The sequence below is a fragment of the Camarhynchus parvulus genome, chromosome 6 (assembly GCF_901933205.1).
Source record: "Camarhynchus parvulus chromosome 6, STF_HiC, whole genome shotgun sequence".
Classification (NCBI taxonomy): Eukaryota; Metazoa; Chordata; class Aves; order Passeriformes; family Thraupidae; genus Camarhynchus; species Camarhynchus parvulus.
This window is the reverse complement of record NC_044576.1, coordinates 35383891-35409936: the sequence shown is the minus strand read 5'-3', so window position 1 is coordinate 35409936 and position 26046 is coordinate 35383891. Positions and strand designations below refer to the sequence as shown.

At 35.6% G+C, this 26046-nt stretch overlaps 1 protein-coding gene across 5 annotated transcripts; it reads right to left on the bottom strand.

Annotated features, from left to right (window-relative positions):
- Positions 1 to 31: 31 nt before the first annotated feature.
- Positions 32 to 25969, bottom strand: MSH4 (mutS homolog 4). 5 transcript variants are annotated; one of them, XM_030950667.1, is made up of 20 exons: positions 24888 to 25969; positions 22798 to 22962; positions 21842 to 22005; positions 19124 to 19234; positions 18277 to 18392; positions 17465 to 17638; positions 15113 to 15285; positions 14292 to 14359; positions 11624 to 11698; positions 11081 to 11145; positions 10336 to 10505; positions 9365 to 9501; positions 8977 to 9002; positions 7821 to 7945; positions 6790 to 6990; positions 5503 to 5621; positions 4885 to 5013; positions 3234 to 3408; positions 1530 to 1618; positions 32 to 1182 (listed from the first exon to the last, which is right to left on the bottom strand). In XM_030950667.1, the coding sequence occupies exons 1-20, from the start codon at positions 25333 to 25335 to the stop codon at positions 997 to 999; spliced, it is 2916 nt and encodes a 971-aa protein (XP_030806527.1). In that variant the 5' UTR covers positions 25336 to 25969; the 3' UTR covers positions 32 to 996. The 5 variants fall into 5 exon arrangements, with proteins under 5 accessions (XP_030806527.1, XP_030806526.1, XP_030806529.1 ...); XM_030950666.1 differs by lacking the exon at positions 8977 to 9002 and adding an exon at positions 8839 to 8942; XM_030950669.1 differs by lacking the exon at positions 8977 to 9002 and adding an exon at positions 8839 to 8942 and having other exon boundaries at positions 6790 to 6858.
- Between the last annotated feature and the right edge of the window lie 77 nt (positions 25970 to 26046).

Genomic DNA, 26046 nt, shown 5'->3' with positions numbered 1-26046 from the left:
CCAGACAGAGAGAAGAAAAGGGGTAGAAAGTTGGATATAAGGCTGAAAGAAAAACAGGAACAAACCCCAGGGCTAAGTATTGGAGAGTGTGGCTAATGAAGGTGTCAAAAAAACACCAGCTTGAACAGAAGAGATTACTGTCATGGCTCAGCTGGGACCCTTTAATTAACATCTGTCTCTTGGCAGGACCATAAACCCTCTGATAAAACATGAGGGGAAAGCTGAATGGTTGATGTGCTCCAGTTTTGGTGCTGCTCAGCCCTAATCCCAGCCCATGCCACCAGTGAACACCCTGATCTCTGAGCCTTTTCTCAGGGAAATTTCACCTTTATCCATTCTCTTCCCCTCCCAGTATCTCTGTGTGATCAGAATGAACATGCTGAGAGGCTTCTCCATTGCAGGGTCTTTGGAAATCCTGCAGCGACTTGGAGACTGAGCAAGAGGAGTATGAGAAAAAACCGGATCCTTTACCGCCAACTAACACCAAACACCTTGGAGAGAACAGCTTGTTTTTACACATCCAAATTCCTTCAAGTTTTAGTATCATGTTTCCTGGCATTGTGAGAAGCGTTTAGCACAGCAAAGTGAATAAAATGGTCTCATTTTCAGAAGACACAACTGAACAAGAACAGACAGCAAAACTGGTTTGAAGCAATTTGGGCACACGTTTCCCTTTTTGCAATCTGAGCTTTCTTTTGTATCACGCCTGAAATTCTGAGTTCCTTAGAGTTGCCCCAGTCCTTCCCTCCCAGTGCCGCTCTAAAATTATTTGTATTTGTTGTCAAAAAGAATTGTGTTCCTCAGAGAGGGCAAATGCTTTTATTCCAGGTATGTCAGGGTGGGGAAAACCCATAGAGGATATGGTCTTCCATTACTTGAATGTAATTTAGACTAATAATTAAAAATATAACACTACGTAAAAAGACTGTACTAATACTGTGGGAAAAACCAGAATCATCTTGCAGTCATAAAAATTAGAACAGCCTATGTTACATGTTACTGTTGCTCATCATTTTCTCTGGGTGTGGGACAACTGGCTTCATACTTTTTCTTCAGGGCTTTCAAATATACACGCAAACTGTCAGGGTCCAGTCGAGAATTTCTGGCAGTCTGAACCAATCTCATTGCTAACTGGTATGCAGCTCTCTGTTTCATCATCTTAGGAGTGCTCTTCTGTCTGTGCTGTTCTTAAAAATATACATACATTAAAACACGAAATTATGTTCTATTAAAAAAAAAAACAAACACTAGTATTAGCTATTTTCTAGCCTGTTTTTGATCTCCCAATCCTTGGTTTGCATACAAACATTACACCAATACTCCTTTACCCAAAGGGCCATTTTGTGTTGTCATCTAACAGTGACCTTCAGTATAATCTTTAAGAACTGGCTCCAGAAATACAAAGTTTAATGAAATCTATTTTCATTAAAACATAGGCAGCACTTATCCTGTAACCTTTCAGAAACTGATAATACATTTGAGTAGTATAAAAACTGTGAAATACAGCATTATAATTTTCTACTACATACCGAAATTTGTTTTGCAATGTGACTTGTGATTTCCTTTGCATCCAAAATTATGGATGATGGTAGGGAAGACACTTCTGCTGCTTTTAGTCCTAAACATATAAAACACAAATCAGGATTTTTTAATATAATTTTTATCCCTACCTTCCATTTTACGCCTTCCAGAATTTCAGTGTATTTTCTCTTTGTGTGTGGGGGGTTTTTTGGGGTTTCTTTTTTTGGGGGAGGGGGTTGGTTTTGGGTTTTTCTTGTTTTGGATTTTTTTTTTTTTTTTGTTAATGAACAATAAGGTTTGGAGAGATACAAAATTAAACGTCTACTTTGTTTTAATGCTATCTCTGAAACACACCTCAACATCAAGCTACTGCCAGTAATACCATAAATAGGTAGAATGAGACATGTTAGGGAGTTAAAAGGAAAAAAACTGGCACCATGGTGTTAACAGCTTTCTTGGTTCAGGTTTTTTAATTTGGCAGAAAATACAGCGGTTTTGCTAACTGCACTGTCAATTATATCCAGACATCCAGTGGACAGGGATGTCATTTTTCAACTTCTTTGTTGCCAACAGGCACACTTCCAGATACTGACAGTAAGAAAGAGATGCAGATATTTTTTCCTGTCCTAACATGATTTTTTAACTTCTTCCTTTATCCATGCCCCTGGAAAATCTGTGGTTCATTGGATGGTTTAATACTACAGGTTTAAAAATGAAAAAGGGTCATGAAGAGCCCTTGCATCCTTTCTTAGAATGTGACTTTACTCAAAGTAAGGTAAAGCCAAGACACGAACACTGAGTTTCTAAAGGTCTCCTGTTCTTAGAAATTACTCTCTAAACATACAATTCAGTGGAGTTAATGTTGGTGTAGCATCTAAAATTGAGCTTGTGCTGCTGAAGTTAAACACACTTATTCTGAAATTCCGATCAAGGTGAGTTTTAAGTCCTGTTACTTGAAGCTTAGCTGGAATAGTTTGTAGTCTTCAGCTACCAATAGCTGGCAAAAGTCACATGTAGCTAATTTCCTCTTGCTTAAATGTTACCTAAATCAAGCAATCAACATCCGAATCTAGTATTTGGAAACATACAGATTTCTTTAAATCTTTGTCATTCACTCTTGACCCATAATTAATCAATCTGTACAATCTATACTTTAATTTATTCTGAAGTTAAAAGATAAGTAAATCCACTTTTCAGAGAACTCTGATGCTTTTGTAGACCCTCTCAAAATTGTCTTAGCCTAATGTCCTGTAAAATTCCTCTCCTTTTTTAAAGAAACTTGATTCCTTTTTGCTAATCTAAAAGGGCCAACCTGCTGTTAACCAGTCATATCACTGCTTATGGCAGACACATCAAGTCACTACAGAACTTAAAGATGTGTCTGCCATACATACATTCATTCACTTCCATAAGTGCAGATAAAATGAACTCAAGTAGCATATGCTCAGAATGACTCAACTCATTCAAACAGACATGAATCAAGGAGATACCAGCATCAGTAAGATTTTTTTTTCACTACAAAATATCATGTAAGTTCTTCATACTACCCAAAACAGCTATCTCACTATGTGGTTACCTAAAACACGTAATTTTGAGAGAGACACAAACTCAAGAGAAACCTGTCATCAGAAAAAACACTGTTCGATGCCTAATAACTGAAATAGTATCTTGTGTAACTTTTGATAACTGTAAGTCACAGTAGAATCAATTACCGTAGTTCTTTTCCTCTGTGTATCCTTTAGAAAGTGTGTAAGTGTAAGCAATTTTCTCCTTATTTCCAGCACTGCTTCTCACATGTTGCACTTCAAAATGGTAGTTTTCCACATTGGGATATAAAGCGTCTATATGACATAGTTCCAGGAAATGTGTAGCAAACAGTGTAAATGCCTAAATAAGGAAACAAGAAAGAAAATTTATTTTGGCAATGATCCAGAAATAAATTAAAATAAATAAGAAAAATTAAATAATCTCACAGATGTCCAGGTTTTCCTCCAAAACACTGAAAAGCTGTCTTTACACTACTAAAGCAAACAAAAATCCTTAAGGGATGCGTTCTAGCATTGGCAAGTACATCTTTTCCAACTGAGAATTCTTCTGCTCATTTCTCAAAAGAAGGAAAACAATATCAGAAACAAGTAAGAATCCACTATGCTTACAAAATCCGACTGGTGTGGACTGGAATGACTGTCAAATGGTTGCTTAATTCTCTCAATGAATTCTTTATCAAAAGTACAAGTGACAGAAAGTATCTGAGCTTTTCAAACCAAAACCCCCTCAGAAGTACTCTGAATAAAGTCTGAGGAGAAACAAACACCTGCACACTGAAAAGGTTCATAACAGCCCCCTGAGATTGATCACATAACTAGCAACAGAGGTGAAACTTGCAATCCATCTAAAATTACCTGCCACTTTTCTAAATAAGTTTCTAACCTCTGTGACCAATTCATAAGTTGTGTGGAACTACCACTGTACTTTGAAAGGTAGCCCCAGGTAAAGAGGTTCGCTTTTAACATTCAAGCATAAAGCAAAACTAAAACTAAACTAAATAAGTAAAACTAAACAGACTGGGTTATTCTCCTTCTAGACAGAGTTACAAGCTTGCAAGCAAGCTGAAAAGATATGGTGACCAGTGTTCTGGTTTTAAATGGACTAGAGCTAGTTTTCTTCATAGTAGTTTGTGTTGGGTTGCTTTGGAGTTGTGACCAAGACAATACTAATAACTCACCCATGTTTTAGCTACTGCAGAGCAACGTTTGCACAGCACCAAGGGCTGTTCTGCTCCCCACCCTGTCCCACCAGCAAGCAGACTAGGGGGTGTTCACGGAGCTGTAGGGGGACACAGCCAGGATGGCTGACCCAAACTCACGCCAGGGATATCCCACACCATACTACACCACCACAATAAGAACTGTGAGGAAGGAGGGACATTTGGCGTTCTGGTAACAGTCACTGTGAGGAAACGGCATTCCTAGGCAGGAAACGACTGAACATCTGCCTGCCAATAGGAAGCAGTGAATGAATTCTGTATTTTGCTTCTGCATATGGCTTTCCTTACTTACTAAACCATCTTTATCTCAGCCCACAAGTCCTTGGGCTTGGGCTCTTGCTTGGGAGCAAGCGAGCAGCTGCGTGGTGTTTAGCAACCGACTGGGGTTAAATCACAACAACCAGTGAACAGAACTGCAGCTTATGTCAGCATGTTTCCTCTATCACTGCAATTCTTACTATTCACTGGCTATGCAAAACACCATATCTAGCCAAGAAATCTTTGCAAAACTGTTGTTAAATTATGAGAAAATACTGTATTTACTTTCAGGATGACAAAACAATTCTAAGGCTTAAATTCCTTTAAAACAGAATTACCTTTAAGTTCAACAGATATTCACAGGCAGCATAACAAATTCCAATACCTTCTTCAGCACTGGTACCTCTGCCAAGTTCATCAATAATTATGAGTGACTTATCATTAGCATTTTGTATGATGTACGTTATCTAGAAAAATATTCAAAGTGTTATCATTCGTATAAATTCCTTTAAAAAGGAATTTTATGTTATTCAGATGGAACATAATGCAGAAATTTAAAAAAGAAATCTCTTGAGATACAGCAATTTTACCTTCTCAAAGCTTTCAAACAGCTGTCAATTCTAATCAAGCAGAGTCACACTACAGCATTCTTTCTCTTTTTTGCTGAACATATCACTTATCCTTAAAATTATATCAGTTTGTGAGAGGACACTGAGAGAGCTTAGGCCCCAACAAATGATAATTTAACATCTAAGCTGACCCAAAAATATTGGAAGTACTATCCAACAAAGCACTGATTTTTATTCACACTGGAATATCTTTCTATTTAAGAGATGCCTAGTTTTCTACGGTTTATCATAAAAGAGAGGAAGGCTGAACTTTTTACTGTTTTTCAAAGTACACTCTTTCAGTGGAAATAGAAATGGGCCTTGGACCTGGATAGCTATATTTCATACCTCTTTCATTTCCTTCATGAATGTTGATGCATTTGTTTCAATATCATCATCCATACCTATTCTGGTAAAAATCTGTTCTGCGATTCGAAAAGAACAATACTCTGCTGGGACATAAGAACCTACAAAGCAAGTAAAATGCAAGTTTCTCTCATCACTAAAACATTTGCCTGAATACATCACTGGGAAAAAAATTACTTTTACACTTGGTTTTTGTGCACAGCAGAGAAAGCATCTTACTTGATAAAGTTTTGTAAATTACGTTCTACCATTAATTTATAAGAAAGAAGTTATTATATAGATAGGATAATTAGGAAGCTTATCAGTGAAACTTGTAAGAAATCATATGCCTGAAGCTGTTTGTCAGTCTAAACAGATGCAGAACTCTAGGATTGTTTTACATTTCTGTGGCCACTGATTTACTAATCCGAAGAAATGTTAGTTACCCAAAATCAAGATGATGTTGCCTTTATCAGACCTCAAAGCATAGCAGTTTTACTGAACAGGAAAAAACAGGAACCTTCTGCCAAAAACTTCAGTCTGCTTTATTCATATTAAACTCACAGTTTTGAGAGCAATTCCTCAAGAACTTGCAGTTATTAGGGACTGAACCCACAAATGTGTGATAGATAAATTTTATTCTCCACCACTAAGTAGCTTCATTCTATACAGTTAGGTCTTTGACATATGCTACCAGACTTACTTTTAAGAAAAAAGTCATGAGGAATTCCTGAATAAGGGAACAAATCTCAGTTAGACATTACAAATAGTTGGTTTCCTTTTATAACTTTAGTAACAGAATGCTGCAATATTTGTTACTACTTTTATTTGAAGTAGTTGATTATTTATCTACTAATTGCACTTGTCTGGAAACATGTTTCTCTATGGAATTTAAGTATGCTCAAAGTCACGTGTTTCTTTTGGATGACTAACGTGTCTGATCAGCATACTTGAAGGACATTCACTATCAATCTAGCAGAAGGTGCTAGATTGGATTAGGGTGCTCCAAAGAATTAGGGCATGCAATTGTGCTTCTCTGAAGACAGACTGGGGAGGCTTCAAGGCACATAGATGGGGCCCCATATGTTTCCAGCGGCAGATGAAAAACCTTACAGTTGCCTCTGTAAAGCAATGCATGAGCTAGTAGAAGAAATTTACCAAATTACCTGTTAGTATTTTATTTAGATATAATGTTATTCTGGAAGCTAAATCACTCAACTTTTATAAATAATTTTAACCAGAAAAAAAATGTGCTGCAGAAGATGATTAATACTGTACACTCTTACTCACCAATCTGTGCCATAATTTGACAGAGAGCAATCTGTTTCAGGTATGTTGATTTTCCACTCATATTTGGTCCTGTAATAATGACAAAATTGTTGCCCTCTGTCAGGTACGTGTTGTTAGGCACAGGTTTTTCCACAGCTATCTTTTCAAGAATGGGATGCCATCCTTGCTTGATTGCTAAAGTATCGGTAAATTCTGGACGAACTAAATGAAGAAAAAAGATGTAAAACACTGAGGAGTTAGTCTGGGAACCTTTACAATACTAAGCTAGTATGTTTTGAAATAAAGTTAATTCTTCCAGAGCAGAGCTCTTGGGAAGAATTACCAGCCACTTTCAGGTACAGATTCTCATTACCATGCAAGCCTTCATAATTTATGACTATAAAAAGAAACCCATGACTGAAACTTTATTTCTAAATTAATGTTCTGTGGTTTTGTTCCCTAGTAAGTAGGGCTGAACTCCAGTAATAAAAATGAAAAGAGATGAAGTATTTTTATAAAGTACACGGGTCGTGGACTCCTGTTACTTCTAGATATGTACTCTGCATTTGCATGCTAAACAGGAAAGTAGCATTCCTTCTATTTTTGTCATATGTTACCATACTGATTATTTGGAAATGTACCACGCCTACAAAGATCCATTTGATGCTGGAACTATCTCTACGGATTTCTGTCAGAATACAGTTATTTTCTGAACCAATTACACATGGCTCCTTTATATACCAGCAGTAATGGAACAGAAAAAGGCATAAACAGAGAGCATCCATACACTTCATGCTTTTGAGTGGAATATGCTTAAACTGTCTATTTCGAGAAGAGTGACTGGGAAGGCTTATGGCAGCTAACTAGCAGAATTTAATTTTGATGAATGGAAGCAGAAAGAACATCAGCATAAAACTGGCAAAGACAGAGCAGAGACACCCACCTAAAGACTACTGAGACAGAAAAAGAATGGAATCAAACAAAATAGTCTGGTTATTCTCCATCAGAAGGGTCTTTATCTAACCCATAACAGAATCAAGGAAGAAACTTACCATAATCGGAAAGAGTGCAGGCGTGGGCAAATGAAAGCAGCATATCCAGCATAGACACAATGTCGGACAGCTTGTATAAGCAATGAATGTGTTCATAGATCTCATTCAGTAGTTTACACACTATTCTGAAAAAAGACACGGATTCAGCTGTTGCACAGCACACCTGTCACTTTATACAGCTTACAAAAATGAAGGATTTATAATGTCCATGCTGCATACCTTAGGATAAAAGGTCACTCATAAAATGCAATCATGTATACCAGATGCAAACAAATGTATAAATTTCTTGAAAGAAAATTAAGATCTTGTACCATCATCTCAAGCTAACATTCTGCTGATCAGACATAAGACACACATCTCAAATACCAACAGCTCACGTGAAAGCTTCACACAGAGAATGAAATAAAAACATAGCTATGGAATCAAGTATGTTTTATTAACATGGGAAATGTGACTCTAATTCCCTTAGATCTTCATGTTAAAAAAACCCTACATGGTTGCTAGAAAGAATTTCCATTCAACTGACAGGTAACATTACACCTACTAAGCTGTGAATCAGAGGAGAGCACCATGACATGCAGCAAGGACAAGATACAGAAATAGACAGTTCTGCTCTAAATATAAGGAACTGACTAAAAGTACCAATTCTGCATTACAGATCCAAAACTAATGCATTCATTGTGCCATTTTGCGCAGGTAATTCATCCATTAAAGATTTACATGATGACCACTTCTATTAATAAATGCCAATATATTTGCAAACATGTTTAATACAATACACGATTTATGGGGGGTTTTTTGTCTCAGTAGGTACAGTTGAACAGTGTTGCTTTAGAATATGGCTGTAAGTAGCCATAATTTAACAGAAAGAGAGCTTTGAAAGCCCATGTACAGATAATTGGAGAAAATAAATATACTTAGCAAAGTGTATTTATTTATTAATAAATATAGTATATTTATTAAATAAGTATATTTATATAAATAAGTCTATTTATATAATAGTTTTAAGAGGTCTTACAAGTAGGTCATGTGATATATTTCTCTCAGGGACTCCTGACATCTTTCATTCATTTTTATTAAATCTGCTGAAGTGAAGCTGTATGTGTTTTTCATTTTCGTGATCTAAGGGGAATTGAAACCAACGGTAAGAGCTCACCTCATTATCAGTAGGAAAAACAGCTTCTAAAACCAGAATTGGGAACCATATGGGGAAACAAAAGAGAAAAAGCAATGTCCAGTTTCATTTTTACTACATAATTTTTTATGAAAATTCCATTTAAGATAACAATTAGCAAGATATACAGCTTTATTCTTGCACAAAATATAATTGCATGTACTTGCACATTTTTGATTATATAACTGAATATAGGGGAGTTATAAAAAGATCCCACTTAAAACTTCATTTACTTCTAAATATCTTCAGTGAAATTATTTTTATTGTTATTTACTGCATAATGTGCAGTTTATTGATATATTATATAAAGTAAACAAAGTATAGTAAATAAAGTAAATATATTATGCTAAAATATATTTTGTACAGATACCTTTGTAAATTCTGAAGGAAGCTGGCCATTAGGTAATGTTGAACAATCAGCATTCATTTGGATAAAAAATCCACGAGCAGAGCTGAAACTTGTTTTCATGGGCAGGCTGTACTTTTCAGCAAGTTGCGTTATCATACCTACATACCACACACAAAGATTTAACCCAAATTACATACATTCAGGTACACGCCTCTCTCTCTCCTCCTTGTGGTGGTACAAAGATGGAAACTGCTAATGGAAGGTTTCAGAAATACCAAACTAGTACCATCTGTATTTTTCACTATGTATGAATATAGGATTAGAATAAAACAGGAACTTCATGACATATGACAGGTGCTAAAGTTTCTGATGCTCTTTAAGGTTTCCGACTATAGACTAAACTAAGATGGTCCTTTCTAGAAATCAATAATTTAAACTAAAAAAAAGGAAATCAGTTTCAGACAAAACTTTTTTCTTCTATTTTAACATAATGATAAACAGGAAGGTTAGTAAAACACAGTAATGCACATCATGCTAAAACTCCTTTTGTTCATATTTTCCAACTCTTAATACTTTAGCTAAAAGGTAGTCCACAGATAGATCAAGACTGCTTAAAATATAAAGAACATAGAACACAGATACTTTAAATAAAGAAACTAAACCAAAGATTTACATGTTTTATGCAGAATGTTTTAGATGGAGTAATTCTGTTCCATTACTTCAACTTTTTTGCAATTTAAGAGAAGAACAAGGACTAACAGAGCTTTGAATACAGGAATCACAATATAATTGTTCAATTTTATTAAGATAAAACTGAGTTTTTATCCAGAAATGGAGAATCTCAGTTGTTTATCAATGGCAATCCATCCATACCAATACTAAATACTTTTTACATATGAGAAGGTTATAATACATACAATTACATGGCTTCTATATGTCAAGTGCCATCTACTTTAAACTCCAAATAAATACAAATTTTAGTTTAGAAATACCTGCTATGTCATCAACAATTTCTGTGTATGTTCTACGAGCTATGTCAAGGAATTCATTGATGTTAGGCTTAACAGCGTAGCACTTCTGGGTCCTCATACTCAGACATCCTTTTGTGTATCTTGTATCATCATTAATTACACTTGTAATCTTTTCAAGTATAATTCCAAATCTGCAATATCAGTTGTATCACTAGTTAGATACATAATACTTTATGATTTTTACTTGCAGTACCATCCCCAAATTACAAGTAGCAGTATTACAAATAAGTGAAGCTACTTTTAAATTTTCTACTGTTAAAACAAAACACTACATTACATTTCTATTTTCACCTCAGAATGAATCATGACTATACCAAAGTCTAAATAAAAATAAAAATAAAAATACTATTCACATCTTTGGGAGATATAAATTATTTCTCAAATATACATTTTTTTTTCAAATACACAACACTTGATTTTTGCATTATTATGGAGACTCTAGGAAACCAATACTCTTGTCTTTTCAGAATTATTTTTAAGGGAGTTCAGTTTAGCAGCAACTCCACTATCACAGCCAGCTCTCTTGCTTTTATCCCTGTATTCATTAGCTGAAAATTAAGATTTTCTGATAATTAAAATCAGCTTTAAGCAAAAGAATTGAGCTATACTCATAGCTATAAATAGGCAAAGATGCAACATCTTTTATCTTACAGGCACTTTTGAGATGAGAGTTTCCAACACAGTAGCTAAGTATTGTGAGAAATACCTTGTATCTTCAAGAGAATTGTAATAAGCCTTTAGCAGCTGTGTGTTACAGCTTCTTAAAGCAGCCTGTTGAAGATTAAAACATGGACATGACAGTTACTTCTTTTTGCAGCCTTTTTAAAGGACTGAAAGTTTTCAGATTCAGTGAGGCTAATCAGCATTTTTGTAAATAGTCTGTGGAATCTGAGCAGGAGTTTCAGTTAAATGTTTGGTATATAATCCGTTATTCAGGTAATGGTAAGAATCCTGTTCTTCAAAGCATAGACACAAATGCGTATTTCCGACTGGCGTTAAGAATCAACCTTTGCAGTATGTTGGCAGTATTGTGTTCTGTAATTATGTTATTTTTTTACTTTATCGATCCCTTACAACTTGAGATACTCTATGAAATTTAATAAACTGCACTTCATAAAAGTAAGGGAAAAATGGTCTGTAATTTATTAAAAAAACAAAAAACAAAAGACAAACAACAACAACAAAAACAAAACCAAAAACAAACAAACAAGCCCCCAAAACAATAACCAAAAAACCAAAGGCCACTTACTTTCAGAGGCTCCACAAGTTCTAAGGTATGCTTCAGGTAGATTAAATTAGTTATTTTTGATTCAGCAGTTTTAACCTGTTGAAAAATTTTCTGAATATTGAAGGCATCTGTATGACTGTTCTAAAAAGTACTTAAGAACTAGTAGAACTCATATTCTTAACAGTAAGAGGCTTATACATTTAATGAAAATTCCTGAAACACTTCATAAGCTCACTTTAACAACTTTACATCTGCACAAAAAATGTTTACCTAAATTTTACAGTGCCTGCTGTGATAGTTTGTCCATCAATAGTTAAGATTTTCCTATGTTTGAACTGATAATGACTGACTCTAAGAATACCCTGCTAGCCCAAGCTGTGAAAACTTTTAATCTTCTATGTATACTTAACTCTATACAAGCTCTACACAATTTGTAGACTTTTTCAAAGCAAATACAAAATGTATTATAATGAAGCTCACAACCTTTTCCATTAATGCTGTTAAACACAACATAATCCAGTTTGGTTGATTTCTCTTTGGTTAATAAACATGTATCTTAGACATCTGCTCATATGATTAAAAAAAATCCAGTAAATACTTCAAAAAATTTTTCACAGTAATGACTGTTTTTCAAAATCTTTCATTCACAGAAGCCCTTGACCTTGTTTTGTATGCCCCACTAACATTCACAATAAAGAATTTTGCTGCTGACATTAGGGCATAACATATGCAGTACATATGCACATACACTGTGCAAAAGAATTTTAAGGAAATAACACAGATAAATGTAGATAAGCACATGAACATAGGAGCATGACCCCATGTGAAATCTTTTCTCATTCATATATAGTATCTCTTTACTCTTGTGGCTGAGGGCATCTCATAACTTAGTCATATAGAAGTTTTTTTTGTAAAGACAAAACTAAACAGTGCTAAATGCATGAATGAAAGAATGCTAATCTTCAAATAAATATGGGGTCTAAGTCCCACGAAGGAATCAGAGATCAAAAGAACTGATGTGGTCATACATTAAGAAGTGGTACTGGAATGGATCTTTGACTAATTAGTTCTTACGGGAATTTTAACTGAACTAGGGTTACAAGCGAATCTCTGCACATGATACATTCCAACCCAAAGGCAGTAAATTATTTCACCATTGACATGATATTTCAAGCACACATCTCAACAAGACTGGATCAAGCAGTTTTTGAAGTTTAAGGCTTTTCTGCCTTGGAGTCTCCTTGAAGTGCAAGATGTTATTTATGCAATGAATATTAATTTTTTTCAAAAAAGACACTTAGTCCCTCAAGAAACTCGTACTTTTTCCTAACTACTTTGTAACTGCATGACATAACCTGGAGACAGAGCAGTAATTTTAAAAAAATTGACCTTTCCCAACCTTTTTTTAAAGTACTGCCTGGGGAGGTGGTTGGAGTCACCGTCCCTGGATATGTTTAAAAAAAGACTGGATGTGGCACTAGGTGCCAGGGTTAGGTTGAGATGTTAGGGCATGGGTTGAAGCTGATGATCTTGAAGGTCTCTTCCAACCTGGTGACTCTGTGATTCTGTGTGAGTGACCGCCTCCTTAGGATAAAAGAATGTTCATGCTGAACATACCACTCACACATTTAGTAACTGAAACTGTAGGCTTTTCAGATGCGCATCTCATCTGCTGACTAGTAGAAGATTTACAATGAAAATTTTTATGGAGAGTAGGAATGAAACATAGTGAATAGCCTAATATAGCATTTGATAAAAGCAACTGAACTAGCATTTGAATAAGCATGTCTGTTGTGTGCATAGTATGCTCTGCTATACTGGAACCAGTCAACAGTGAAAACACTGCAGTAAAAATGTTTGGTGTACATGGTCCTATGCATACATAAAAGCATCCTGTGTGGCAGTTTTAGTCATTAAGAAGAACTCATGAATTCATTTTAGACATTACTACAAGGAAAGCTGCGAAAAATAAACATTCTGGGTTTTGATTATGTCATTAAAGAGATTTATCTGCATTTATTACTACTGTCCTGTACGAGTCTGTACCTGATTTCTTTAACTAGAATTAGACAAATCCTTTATCTAAGCAGGTAAATCAGCATGTGAGAAGACACTGAATGGTGAAAGAGTTGAGAATATCTAAGATGCTGGCACACAAGCATAAATACAAGCTCAAAAGCAGTGGCAGACATATCCAACTCAAGTACAGTAGGCAAATATAACTTTTAACACCATGGTTTCAATATGCTTAGCGGAAACAGAGCTGAGGTTCAGTAACCCCAAGCTCACTGTAGTTAACTGCTGAATCTAGTCTCAACCAAGATTCACTGGTGAACTACATGTATTTATTCCATTCTGATACTTGTATTACATGTGTTAACATGCAGACCAATATATGAGGCAAGGTCTAATGAAAAAATAATCTTGCTCTTAGACATAACAATCACTAAGACTGTAAGTCACTAAACACTTTTTCCATTTATGCTGATGTGAAGAAAATTCCTCTCTCCCATCTGAGTACTGTTGAATAAAATGTACACTTATGAAGAATAAAGGTGGGAAGTGATGAAAGAGCAAACATTTTTGGAAGTACATTTGCATAAATTAGGATGAATTATAGACATCACATTAATATATTGCATGTTACGGACAGATAACTGATTTTTCCAAGGCGTATTTTGAAACATACTGTATCCTGCTTTGGAATCTGTACCAAAACTGAAAGTAGTTGTTCTGTATCCAGGAATTTTGAGATAACTGGAAAACAAAAGTATACACATCAGAAATTAAACTGAAATTATAAGATGCATTTTCTTTGAAAGGACACAATTAATTAGCTATACTAATGCTAATCTTTTTCTTACATTCTACTGTCACAAATTATTTACAGGGTAAAAACTAGCTTTAAAATAGCTAACATTTGAATTATTTTGTCATAACTATACTTATGATTTACTATACCTAAGCATGCAGTGATTATGTCAATTCAGAAATACTTTTTGTTTCTGAAATTGAATTGTGCTTCTCTTGTGACACAGATGAAGATTATATGATCCAGTTTCAGGTGGACTAATTCTAGTATTGTATTTTGCCTTCCTCTGGATCATATGTTTTATGAAGCAACAGGAAGAAATATTTATACCCAAGTATTACTTAAGCAATATGTCTGCTTTTTCATTTATACATTATATATACTTGTATACGTCAAACATAATACATACCCAGCCACAGAGGTAAAGAGACAAACTCCAACTCTTTTACAAAGCTATTGGCCCACAGACTTCTATACACTGTTTCAGAGAAATTCAACTTTTCTAATCAAAGTACTTGAAAAAAGCATTGCTATGATAATATAGATTACTTTAAAACATTAAGTGCTTACTATGTCACCTAACAAACCATTAAAAAATACTTCTCAAACATACTGAGTCACACTACATACTTTCCTATATTAGAAAAACAATGTTTAAAAAGAAATATAGTATTAGTTGTTACAATATCAACTACTACCTCCTTGAAGACCAAAAAAGAGCTCCTCATCCTGGAGTAATTCCTGAACACAATCCAGTCTTGTGTTAATTGTTTCAGCATCAACTAGAGGTTCCAGGATATTGGATCTAAGTCTTCGACTTCCACCAGGAGTTTTAGTGTAATTTAGAACACCAAGAAGTGTGTGACCATTTCTTTGAAAATAAAATAGATGTGAAGAATACATACACCAAAAAAGAGATGTTAAGTGTCAGGAGACATTTATAGGCTAGACTATCCTACAAATCTGAGGCATGCCTTGGAATGCTTAGCATCTCCCTGTTTGCCATATATTATATGAACTCCAGCAGTTTAGGAAGCTTGGTAATTCAATGTAATTTAATATAATATTAGCCCTCAATTATGTAAGTATAGAAATACATTTTAACTTAGTATTTTATTCATATTTTGTAGTAGTATTTCATTGCTACTGCAGTGGTAAAGTTCACATTTTCCCTCTCAATTAGACTAATTAAAACGAACAAACCAACCCTACACAGGGAGGCAAATTATCAAGTTATAATCAGAGATCAAATATTAATCGGAATAATTTACTTGAAATACATACCTGAAAATAATTTAAAACACTTAGAAGTCAAAAAGAGAAATAATTTTTTATCATTTTAAAGAACATATTTCACTCAATATAGGAGCTAAATAACATGCTTATAATTCCTACATATTAGTGTCAGTTTTATGGCTTTTACATGGTACATATCCCAGGGTTTCACACTTAAAGGTGATTGCATTTATGCAGAACAAGCCATCTATAATATTTACACCTACTACACAGTCAAATAGTTTTAGAAACCTGAAATCTTCTATGCTATTGGCTGGAAGATGACCCATGAAATACCGGGGCCATAACAACATATTGATTTAAACCAGAACTTGAACAGGAAGAAGCCTGATACAAATACACAAAACACACACCATGAAGATAGATAGGTAGGCAGGTAGAAAGATAGGTAGGTAGGTAGGTAGGTAGGTAGGTAGACAGACAGACAGAGTGAGCAGAAACACCCTGAAATACCATGGTATAAAAAAAGCAAACCAATAGTCAAGAGAATTTTTAAAAAATGGGGAAATTCAAACCCAGTTGTATCAAGAGTGCATTTACTGCATGACGCAACCGATGACAACACTTAAGTACAACTCTATATATGAGAGAGTATCCACAGTGCCTGTCTTTATGCAGTTGAGGACTTATTTCCCTGCACAGTTAAATGAAGAGACAAGTCCCTCCAAAATTAAGATTGGCACCCAAATTTGACTTAGGTATTTCTGGTGTGCGCCTGTGCTATTAACTTTTACCTGCTGATACCTCATACAAAGATATCTAACCAGGCTTTGGGGGTAAGATCTATGCAATAAAAATAGCTATGTCTGGCTGATTCAAACTTGCCAATGGATGAGCAAAAATTCTGCATAATGCTACAAAAAACAGAGAAACTTAAAGCAGTTTGCTCAGTTCCTCCTGTAACAACCTTTCTCTCAAAACCATCTGTGAAATTAAGAACAGAAAAATATTTTTTCAGAAAAGTATTGCTCCAAAAGTACCTTCCTATACAAGGCATTCTGTGTTCTACTGTATCTCCCCAAGGGGAAAGCTCTTATGAACAGTACTTGGAGAGTGAGGAATCTCCAGGCTCCCCTTTTTATAACAGAGTGATTAAGAAGACATCTAAACAGAGGTGGATCTCAGAACCTGACAAGTTCCAGGTATTTCTCTTGCTAACCTTAAGTGTAATAGTCTGGAGAAGGTAAGCCTTGAAGTTTCTTCTGCCTGCACGGCAACTAACTGCCAATTAAGGAAGTGCTCCAAGAATTGATCTCAATGTGGAAAACTACCATGCAACCAAGTACCACACTGCACATTCCCATCATTACAGAAATTACTCTCTTTCCCACTATTATATCTAAAAGGAAACAAAACAATCTCTCAAGGCTGAAGCATGTCTCTTGTGTAAAATGAGTAAAATGTAGGTGTTTCAATCCAACATAAGAAACTTGCAGAAATACTGCCTCTTTCGTTTCCCAGTCTGTAAAATTTTGCATAAATAAATTTTTAAAGTCTGAATAAAACATACACATCAATGTAAAGATGATTATGCATCATCTCTTTCTACAATTTGGTTTAGGATTTCCTGTGCTAGAAATTTTGTGCTGAATTGTAACATATTTCTCTGTCAAGATATTTTTTAGAAGCTCTGAATAGTATGCAAGTTCTCTCATATAGAAATAAATATAATGGTCAGTTCTTTGACACAAACATCAAGGAAACTTACAGAAATCCATCTTTATAAAAACGTAACTTGAAAAAACTATTCTTACCGAGAATCTCTGTTATTAATCACTAGTTCAAGATTTTGTGCTGATGATGAATCTATCATAGCTGTTTTCTCACTCCCCTGGAAACGAACCTTTAGTGATTTAGGAGCATAAACAGCGTTTTGGATAAATTCAACGTATTTTAGCAAAGCTGCTGCAGCTGCAAGACAGTAATACCTTGGAAAAAAAAATCTTTTATGAATGTTGAATACTGCTACAGAAATACCACAAAAGTAGTGCACTACAGAAATAACATTTACACTACTGTGGTTTAGCAACTACTGTGATTAATAGTACAGAAAAGGCAGTATATTTCAAATATGCACAAACCCATGCCTAGTGAACATATATTCATACAGATCAAATGTTCGTAAATGTTTGAGTCTCTGTACACTTGACAGCCTCCACTATATCACTGGTATTGTGAACATACATATTTCAACAGACACATGTGATTTGAAGACCCTGGTCACCAAGTATCAGCACTTAAAATTGTTGATACATAGAAAATGCTTGCTGAGGCCAGAAAGAAAGGCACTCACAGCTAGCTCTTGAAAGGTATCTTTAAGAAAAGAATTAAAAAGACTAAGTGGAAAGCTGTGAAAACTCAAAAAACCACTCAACTGTAACAGGCTATGTAACAGCTTTCTATTTACATTTCTACATATATCAAAAACACTGGAGGGCAAAATAAAAAGATCTGTTAAGAGTTTTCTAACTTTTGCAACCTGACACAGATATATGTAATGAGTACATAAAATAATTTTGTTATAAACTTATCTGGACACAGTATGATCTTCCTTATTTAAACATACTTTGATTGGACTTCCATGAAAATGGTGCTAAATTCAGATGCACACAATTGTTCTATGTACTCCAAACCCTTTGTTTCATTGAAGTATTTTCTCTGGACAGTTGTAAAAGTCACATTCTGTGAAGATGGAGATGAAAGCAAATAGTTTTAAAAGTTACATCAGAGACACTTCTGTATTTTTCTAGTGATACATGTTTCCAAGAAATCTATCAATTGATTCTGCAATCTGTCTTCATAGAAGTATTAATTCTAGCTTACTAGCACAAGCAGGTCAATGTAACTGGAGGTGTGTGATGCACAAGTGATTTATGTGAGAGAAAGAGGAGAGGAGAGAGGTCAGGAAGTAAAAGAATACTCATGAAGAAGCCATCAGCTCTGCAGCAATGAAGCAATTCAGGTAGTAATTAATAGGTTTTTTTTAAAGGTTCTGAGGCTTTCATATGCATCAATTACTTATACTAGTTCATTTTATCCTCTTTTACCCTGAGAGTGCTCTTTTTCCGATTCTATGATACATCAGCCCCATTGATTTATCAGGTTGAGAGAACGAGGGAGAATGCTTGATTTTTTAATTTCTGTATCTTTCCCAGGTTCGGTATTACCCAATGCCACAAATTCAAAACTTTCAGCTTTCATCAGCAATATACCTATCTCTGTTATTGTCAGTATTAGAAGTAGCAGCAGGGAAGCTGTATTTAGTTTATTCACTACCATTCTAAAATTAGACCTGAAAATCACAGAAAACAAAATCTTAAGATTTTGAAAGTTGTGTAAAACTCTTAAATCAACCATCATATAAAAGTGATCAACAAGAACTCAAAAACATTGAATGAAATTTTAGATATTACCTTGAAATGCTCCGTTATCAGACTGAACAATTTTGTTGTATTCCCTGCATCACAGGCAGTGTTTGACATTATTATTTCTAGTGGTGTTAAAATCTTGAGTTTAGTAATAACCTGGACAAAAAATTCAAAATAATTCAATTTAAAAAATATATAATCTCAAATATTTTAAATAATGACCAGCAATAACAAAATACAGAACCCTTGTATTTTAGAATCCGTTCAAGTTCCAAATTATCTGCTAACTTCTACACTAGCATGTAGTGAGTCAAATTGAGTCAAATTAATATGTATCTAAATATACATGAAACTAAATTAAAAACAAACAAACAAAATGTAGAGCTTATCCACTGTTATTTGAACACAGAATTATGCCTGCTGTTGAAGCAAGAAATGAGTATCCCAAACTATGTTCCATGGCTATGATGGGGCAAAAGGACTTATTTCAACAGATGGCAGCTTTCTGGGTTTGCAGATGGAAGGCCAATGGTGCTCTGGATGATGAAGAAATAAAACATGTCTGAATACTACTAATCTTTTGATTGAGACTAAATTTTTATTTTGTTTTAATCTCCTCTAGTAACATTTATCTCAGTATTAACATAGCTAAAAATGTGCATATTTTACCAGCTTTATGTTACGCACACCCCCTGTAAGGGTTATTAGTAGATTATATGCTCTTCTACTGTATAAGAAAGGACAAACAACATTATGCATTTATGTTCATTTATACCAGCATTCACAAATTCTCAAGGAAGAAACATGAAAAAACAGACTATATTTTAACTGCTTACAAGTTAAGATGTGCAAGAAGGGACAGATGATGTCCCAGTAAAAAGGTAAACAAGTACAAAAAATACACCAAAAAAAATTATCTAAGGGCATTTGGGGTCAGAAGGCTGTCACTGCCCTTCATAGCTGCTAACCGCTAGGAAACTTTTTTCCAGTAGCATCACAGTTCAGCAAATCTTGAAGAACTTAAAGAATACAAGAAAACTTTCCTGCAATTATCTGCAGAACGTTCAAAAACAGAAGTATGCCCAAGAAAGAGAAAATACAGTAGGCTGGATTCCAATCACTAGGCAAAGCATGGATTCTGAGTGTAAGTAAACAGCTGATCAGCAGGTAACACAGAATTGTTGACAGGAATACGATGAATGTGTCTTTACAAACAGATTGTGTGAATCTGCCTGCAGTAGGGCCAGACTTGCAGATAAGGAAGTAACAGGACAAACTATTAATTTCAAAAAATGTTACTAATTGACACGGATTGCTGCTTAGCCAAGGTCATGCTCAACTCCTGAACTTTGAGAAGAACAAAAGACTTAATAGGGTTATGAATATTAACTTCCTCAGCTAGGGTGGACTTAAAGCTAATTTTAATGGTGATGTATCATATGTTATACAGGGGGGAGCATATTAAGCACATTTAGCAGGCAGATCAGGAAGTCTGTATCTCCCAAGTACCTCAGCCAGTAGAGAACGGCCAAAGGTTCTGCAGCCGGGAAGATTAGGATAAAAAGCAGGCTGCAGTCCTCCAACAACTTGAGAGACCCCATCAGGAAATGCCCCACGGCCTCTCCCTTTGCTCAAGAATAAAAGGTACAGAACTCCTCTGTCTCCTCTACGGACATAAACTTCTGACCATGGATTTTTTCACACATTGTTAAAGGTGTGAGAGATCAAGGCAAGAAATTGGGCTGTTAGGCCATTTCCTGCATTAGGGGAAAAGCAGTTGTACACTAGCATCTCTCTTTCTTTGACTGGATGGTGAATGCAGTATCAGGTCTGAGCACAGAACAGAGAACTCAGTAATCTTAATGGAAAATTAGGAATATATGTGTACAAAGAAAATGCCAGCTTTTATATTGATAAGGCAGGAAAACAATGAACAATCTGACCACGGTCTGAGAGGCAGCTTTAAAGGATGCTCAATATGTAGCTATGTATATTAAGACCAGAACAGGCTCTATAAGCACTAGTGCTTAAAAATAAAGAAACCCATTATACAACATTGTACATTATACAACTGTAATGCACACCAATGTTGTACAATATACATTGTACAACATTATACAACACCTGTTTTAGTAAACAGATTTGATGGTTGTTTATATTCTGAGTCAGAGCTACTTACTGTCCTAATAGAGCTTTTGTTTCTTTGAATATTGTAAAGATGCTACAAGCAACATTATTTTCTAGCATGCATAACTACAAAATAACCCATGAAATAAGATGTTTCACTAATGCCATTGCTGCACAAACCAGAGATTACTAACCAAATTAATGCAGCATATGCAGTGCTGGCTGTAAATTGAGTGAATTTCCTTTCAATCTGAGATGGAGTATTTATGTAACCAATGCCAGAACTATAACTACTCTATCACACACACACATTTATGCACTTCTCAGAGTTGTTTTGCCTGGTGAAGAATACTTTCAAGTTCTACTACCATGTATTGCCCAACGCTCTTCAAAACGAGGCATCTCAGTCCCACAGTGTATTTTGCAGAAAGGCTATTTTTCTTTTAAAAAACATTCTTGTCTCTTTCATATCTGAGGCACAGTAAGGAAAAGAGCAGTCTTTTCAACAGTGCACATTTTCTAGAACTTGTTAATTCCACTTCAGAGAAATCTCTTCCACAAACTAGAAATTTAATTTTCCATTAGTCATAAGCTTTTTTCAAGAAAGTAAATCGCAATAATTAGATTACAAAATACCTTGGCGTAAGTTGTATTGTCTGCAAATTGTGATAATATCATCTCAGGATTTTTTAAATCTATACTGGCCATTCCTACTTCACCTCTGGCAAGGCCTCTTCCTTCTACTACAGCTACAATAACTGATGCAACAGTATGAGCAGAAACTGCAGATGAGGATGTAACTGTAAAACAGTCGCATATATTCAGTTACATTCAATACAGATTAATGAAAGATTGATCAACGAGCATCACAAACGACAGAGCAAGCATAAACAAATATACAGATGCAGGAAGGAATCACTATTAGTTCAGTCTTTAAGAACATTAAAGACTGAACTGATAATGATTAGTCAGACTGTGAGAGAAGTAACTTTAAATCCCATTCCTTTCACATTATGAGAGCACATATGATACATATAACATGGCACAAGGCATCATTACCCTGTAACACCATTTTGCTCATATGAAGCACTGCAAGATGTACCATCAGCTACTAAGCGTTTAGGAGAACTAGTGTTCTACACCTATGAACACGTCAACATAAAATACATAAAACTTGCATCAAGAAACTGGATAATTATGTTATACATGATGTCTAATGCATTACAAGGCTAAAAATGAACCCTGATTAGAGATGTGCATGAATTTGGGCTCTTCAGTGACCACACTACATGTCCACAAATTTGATTTTGGACAATTTGAAAGAAGTCTGAATTCTAACTACACAGATAATTCATACATGAATGCAAACTAAGTAGTAAGAGGACGCAATACCAAAACATCTTCTTAGTACACAAAGTAGTGTATTCTTGTTCGTGTATAGTTCCTTGGCAGTAGCCTCTGTGGTACAAAACACATTGTGTTTTGAGTTTGTTTTAGTATCTTAATATAATCACATTAAAAATTAAACTGTTTAATAAAAAAAAATCAGAAATATAAGTTGGACTGTTTCCTCTAAGAGCTGTTAATCTTACCCGAATATCCCATAAGTGGGGTATGGCTTCTGCAACCAGATCTACCAGAAGAGAGAGGTGTTTTTCCTATACATGTGCTATTCAGGCCTTGCACAGAAGAAGAACTCGTGAGATTCAATGTGTTAGCATTTTCTACACAAGAACTCTTGTCCCCAAAATATGATTCTGAGGGGAGAGATACAAGTAAATTATGAAAACAGCCACAACAAGTTTTTATTCAGAAAGCAACATACAAAAAACAGCTTACAAAACTTCAATTTTTATTAGCAGAAACAGAGATATCCAAAAAAAGTCATTCTATGAAAGCTCTCCAGAGTATAAAATGAAATAAATCAGACTGCTTTGAAAACAAGCTTGCATTAAAATGATTATCTTTTACAATGAGATTACCTGCAGTGCTAATAAAAAAATTATTTACATTGTTGAACAGAAATAATACAACGGAAGTCACTTTACTAAGTATCATTTCATATGCTAATGAATTCTAAATTTATGAAAGAATATTTTAAATCAACTTTATCTCACATTTGCCCATCATTTGAAAAATCATTATCTAAAACTGTACACGTGTTTATGAAATCCTTTTTTAAAAGCTGAGCATTCCTTTTGAAAAACAGGACAATAAAAGAAAAAAAAGAACCACTTGGGAATGATAACCCTATGAATTTATGGGGATCAACTCTCGGAAATTATACAGTAATTTGGGATGTATTTTTTAACATCAGTTTCTTTCACACATGTATTTAAGATCTACCTACATTTTTAAAGTCCTGAAAAATATCATTGTCTCAGAACACTTTAAATTTTCAATAAATTATTTAAGTAATTTACTTGGTTTTAATTCTCTTGAGATGACTGAAGACATCCTTAATCTAGCTTAGATAACTGCTTTCTAAGATTTAAAAAATGAATGAAAATATAAACAGCAGATCCACTTAAAAAACTCCATGTATTATAAAACATGCAAACACAAATGTTTCTGTTTCTTATATTACATTAAAAACTGACGCATGAGACAAAATACATAAGTAATGGTTTTCGATGATCAATTAACTGCATGAGTCTTTATCGAGGCCGGCTGGTAGAAAAATATCTACTGTACTGGGATTCTGGAGTTTGTTCAGGTGAGGTGGGCTTTTCTTTGCGTTTGTTTGGTTGGGAGTTTTTTTTAATCTTAAAACTGTGACAAGTGATAAAAATATTAGCTCAGATCTTTGGCTGGGAACTTCTTTAAGAGTGGACATATCAGCGTATTTTTTTTTAAACAGCATTCACTCAGATTTTGGCCTAAGTTCAGTAGAATTTTGGCATAAGAGACCTCCTGTAGAAGGCACCGAATCTAGCATAACGGGGAAAAACAGTAATTTAAAAGACCAAATGAACCAAGTGATATACAGCTATTTCTCAAACCCAACATTTAGATCGTCCTGTTTGAATTAGCATTGTGTTTGGCTTTTTTTTTTTTTAGGATTCCTCAGTAGTCATATATAATACCCAAACGCATTTTACCTAATTTCCAATTTATACACAATGGAGATACACGTACATCAGAATTCATTGCAGCAAGTGTTAAAATAATTTCGAAGTCTTTTTATAGTTTCTTTTCGTCTGAAAATACCACAATTTTAACTTCTTTTTGCTGCCTGCCAAGATACAGACTTTGATAGTAGATTTTTATAAAGAATGGCAAGTAACAGTATTGCCTTGTAGGAACGCAACATTCTTACCGCGCACTGAGACCGACAGCCTCTTAAAACTATTTCAAAGCCAGGCGTAAAAATAAAAACAAAACCAAACAGCAACAGAACTCCTGAAACAACCAACAAATCAAACACAAACCCACGTTTCGGTTCTCCCCTGTAAAGCAAACGGTGTGCAGCAATTCAAACACGTTTATTGTTCCCACCAGAGAGCTCAGCTACTTCAAGGAACTATTTCCATTGTTCTGTCCAGCTGAATGACAAAGGTCGCTATGAAGCTTAGCTGCAGCTGCCCCATCTCAGTAAGGACCGCTTTTAACAGCTCTTTCGAACCCGACCCGAGCAAAGTCAGCAGAAAGAAACAGATAAAGGCCCAGGCAGAGAGCGTACCTCCCCTTTCGGACACCGACGGCTTCACGGCGCTGTTCCCGGCAGCCCGGCGGGCTGCGAGGCCTTCCCCGCTGGAGCTGCCCGGCCGTACCCCGCCGCTACAGGCGCCTCCAGTGCTCTCCGAGCTATGTGGCGTCTGCAGAAGCCCCAGGGTGTAGCGGGGTGTGTGCTCCGTCCGCCCGCCCACAGCCGGCGTGGAAGAGCCGCGGCCCGTGTAAGACCCCGAGGCGGCCGAGGCGGCGGCCCGCCCGCCCGCGCCCGCCATGGTGCGAGCCCTCAGCACCGCCCCCGGCCCGCGCGGCTCCGCGCCCACCGCCGGCAACGGCAGCACCCGGGCCCGACCTGCTGCACCCAGAGACGGGCTCTTCTGGTAAAAGCTGTCGAGCTTTACTGCAGCTGTAAACGATACAGCAGTGCACAGAGCTGCTGGCCCCGCAACGGGTTTCATTATAAATATGCAAGGACCACAGCCACGCAAGAAAAGTGCTTGCTCTGTTCTTTAAAGCAAGAGTACTGCGTTTCAACGTATTTTACCCGGCATTAATTCTTCACCATTCAGACTTCTTTAGCATGAGCTTCAGCAATGTTTTCTTCCTGCTCAGGAGTTTGGGTTCAAAAAGATCCCCAAAATAACCACAAAGCTAGTTTACCTCTGTAGTTGTCTTAAACACCTGCTTGTAGGAATGTTTCAGAACACTAACACTGCTTTGTATATTACCATCATGTAACACACACGACTAAAATGTTTCAATTCACATTTTGACTCGGCACAATTTTGTCTCTGGCACTAAATACACCTGCATTATGAAACACTCCATATACTCACACCTTTTTTAACCCATAATTGTGTAAGATCTTTAGAAATCACAGTTGATTTAGCAAATTACACTGATCAAATTTTCATCAGAGAACTCCAATAATATTAACAGGATTTCAATCTAAAGTGAAATGTTCTACACTGCAGTGCAATATCACCCACATATTAATTCCCAGGCTATCTCAGTCTGTAAGAGACGAGAAACTCTGAAGACAATTCCATTTTGTCTACAGAACATGGAAAAATAGCAACTTTCTAGCTACTAAACTGTGTTTTCCAGGATGAAAACAAGTGCACTTGCAAAGAAAACCATAATGAAATTTTTAAAAATTACTTTAAAAT

Bases quoted from the DNA above. Each gene is read 5' to 3' on its own strand.
- MSH4 (XM_030950666.1), bottom strand. From the start codon at position 25,335: ATGAAACCCGTTGCGGGGCCAGCAGCTCTGTGCACTGCTGTATCGTTT. The intron at 18,393-19,123 runs GTAATATCTAAA...CCATCTTCACAG, and splicing joins TGATAACGGAGCATTTCAAG to AATGTGACTTTTACAACTGT. The intron at 17,639-18,276 runs GTATGTTTAAAT...TTTTTTTCCAAG, and splicing joins TTCATGGAAGTCCAATCAAA to GTATTACTGTCTTGCAGCTG.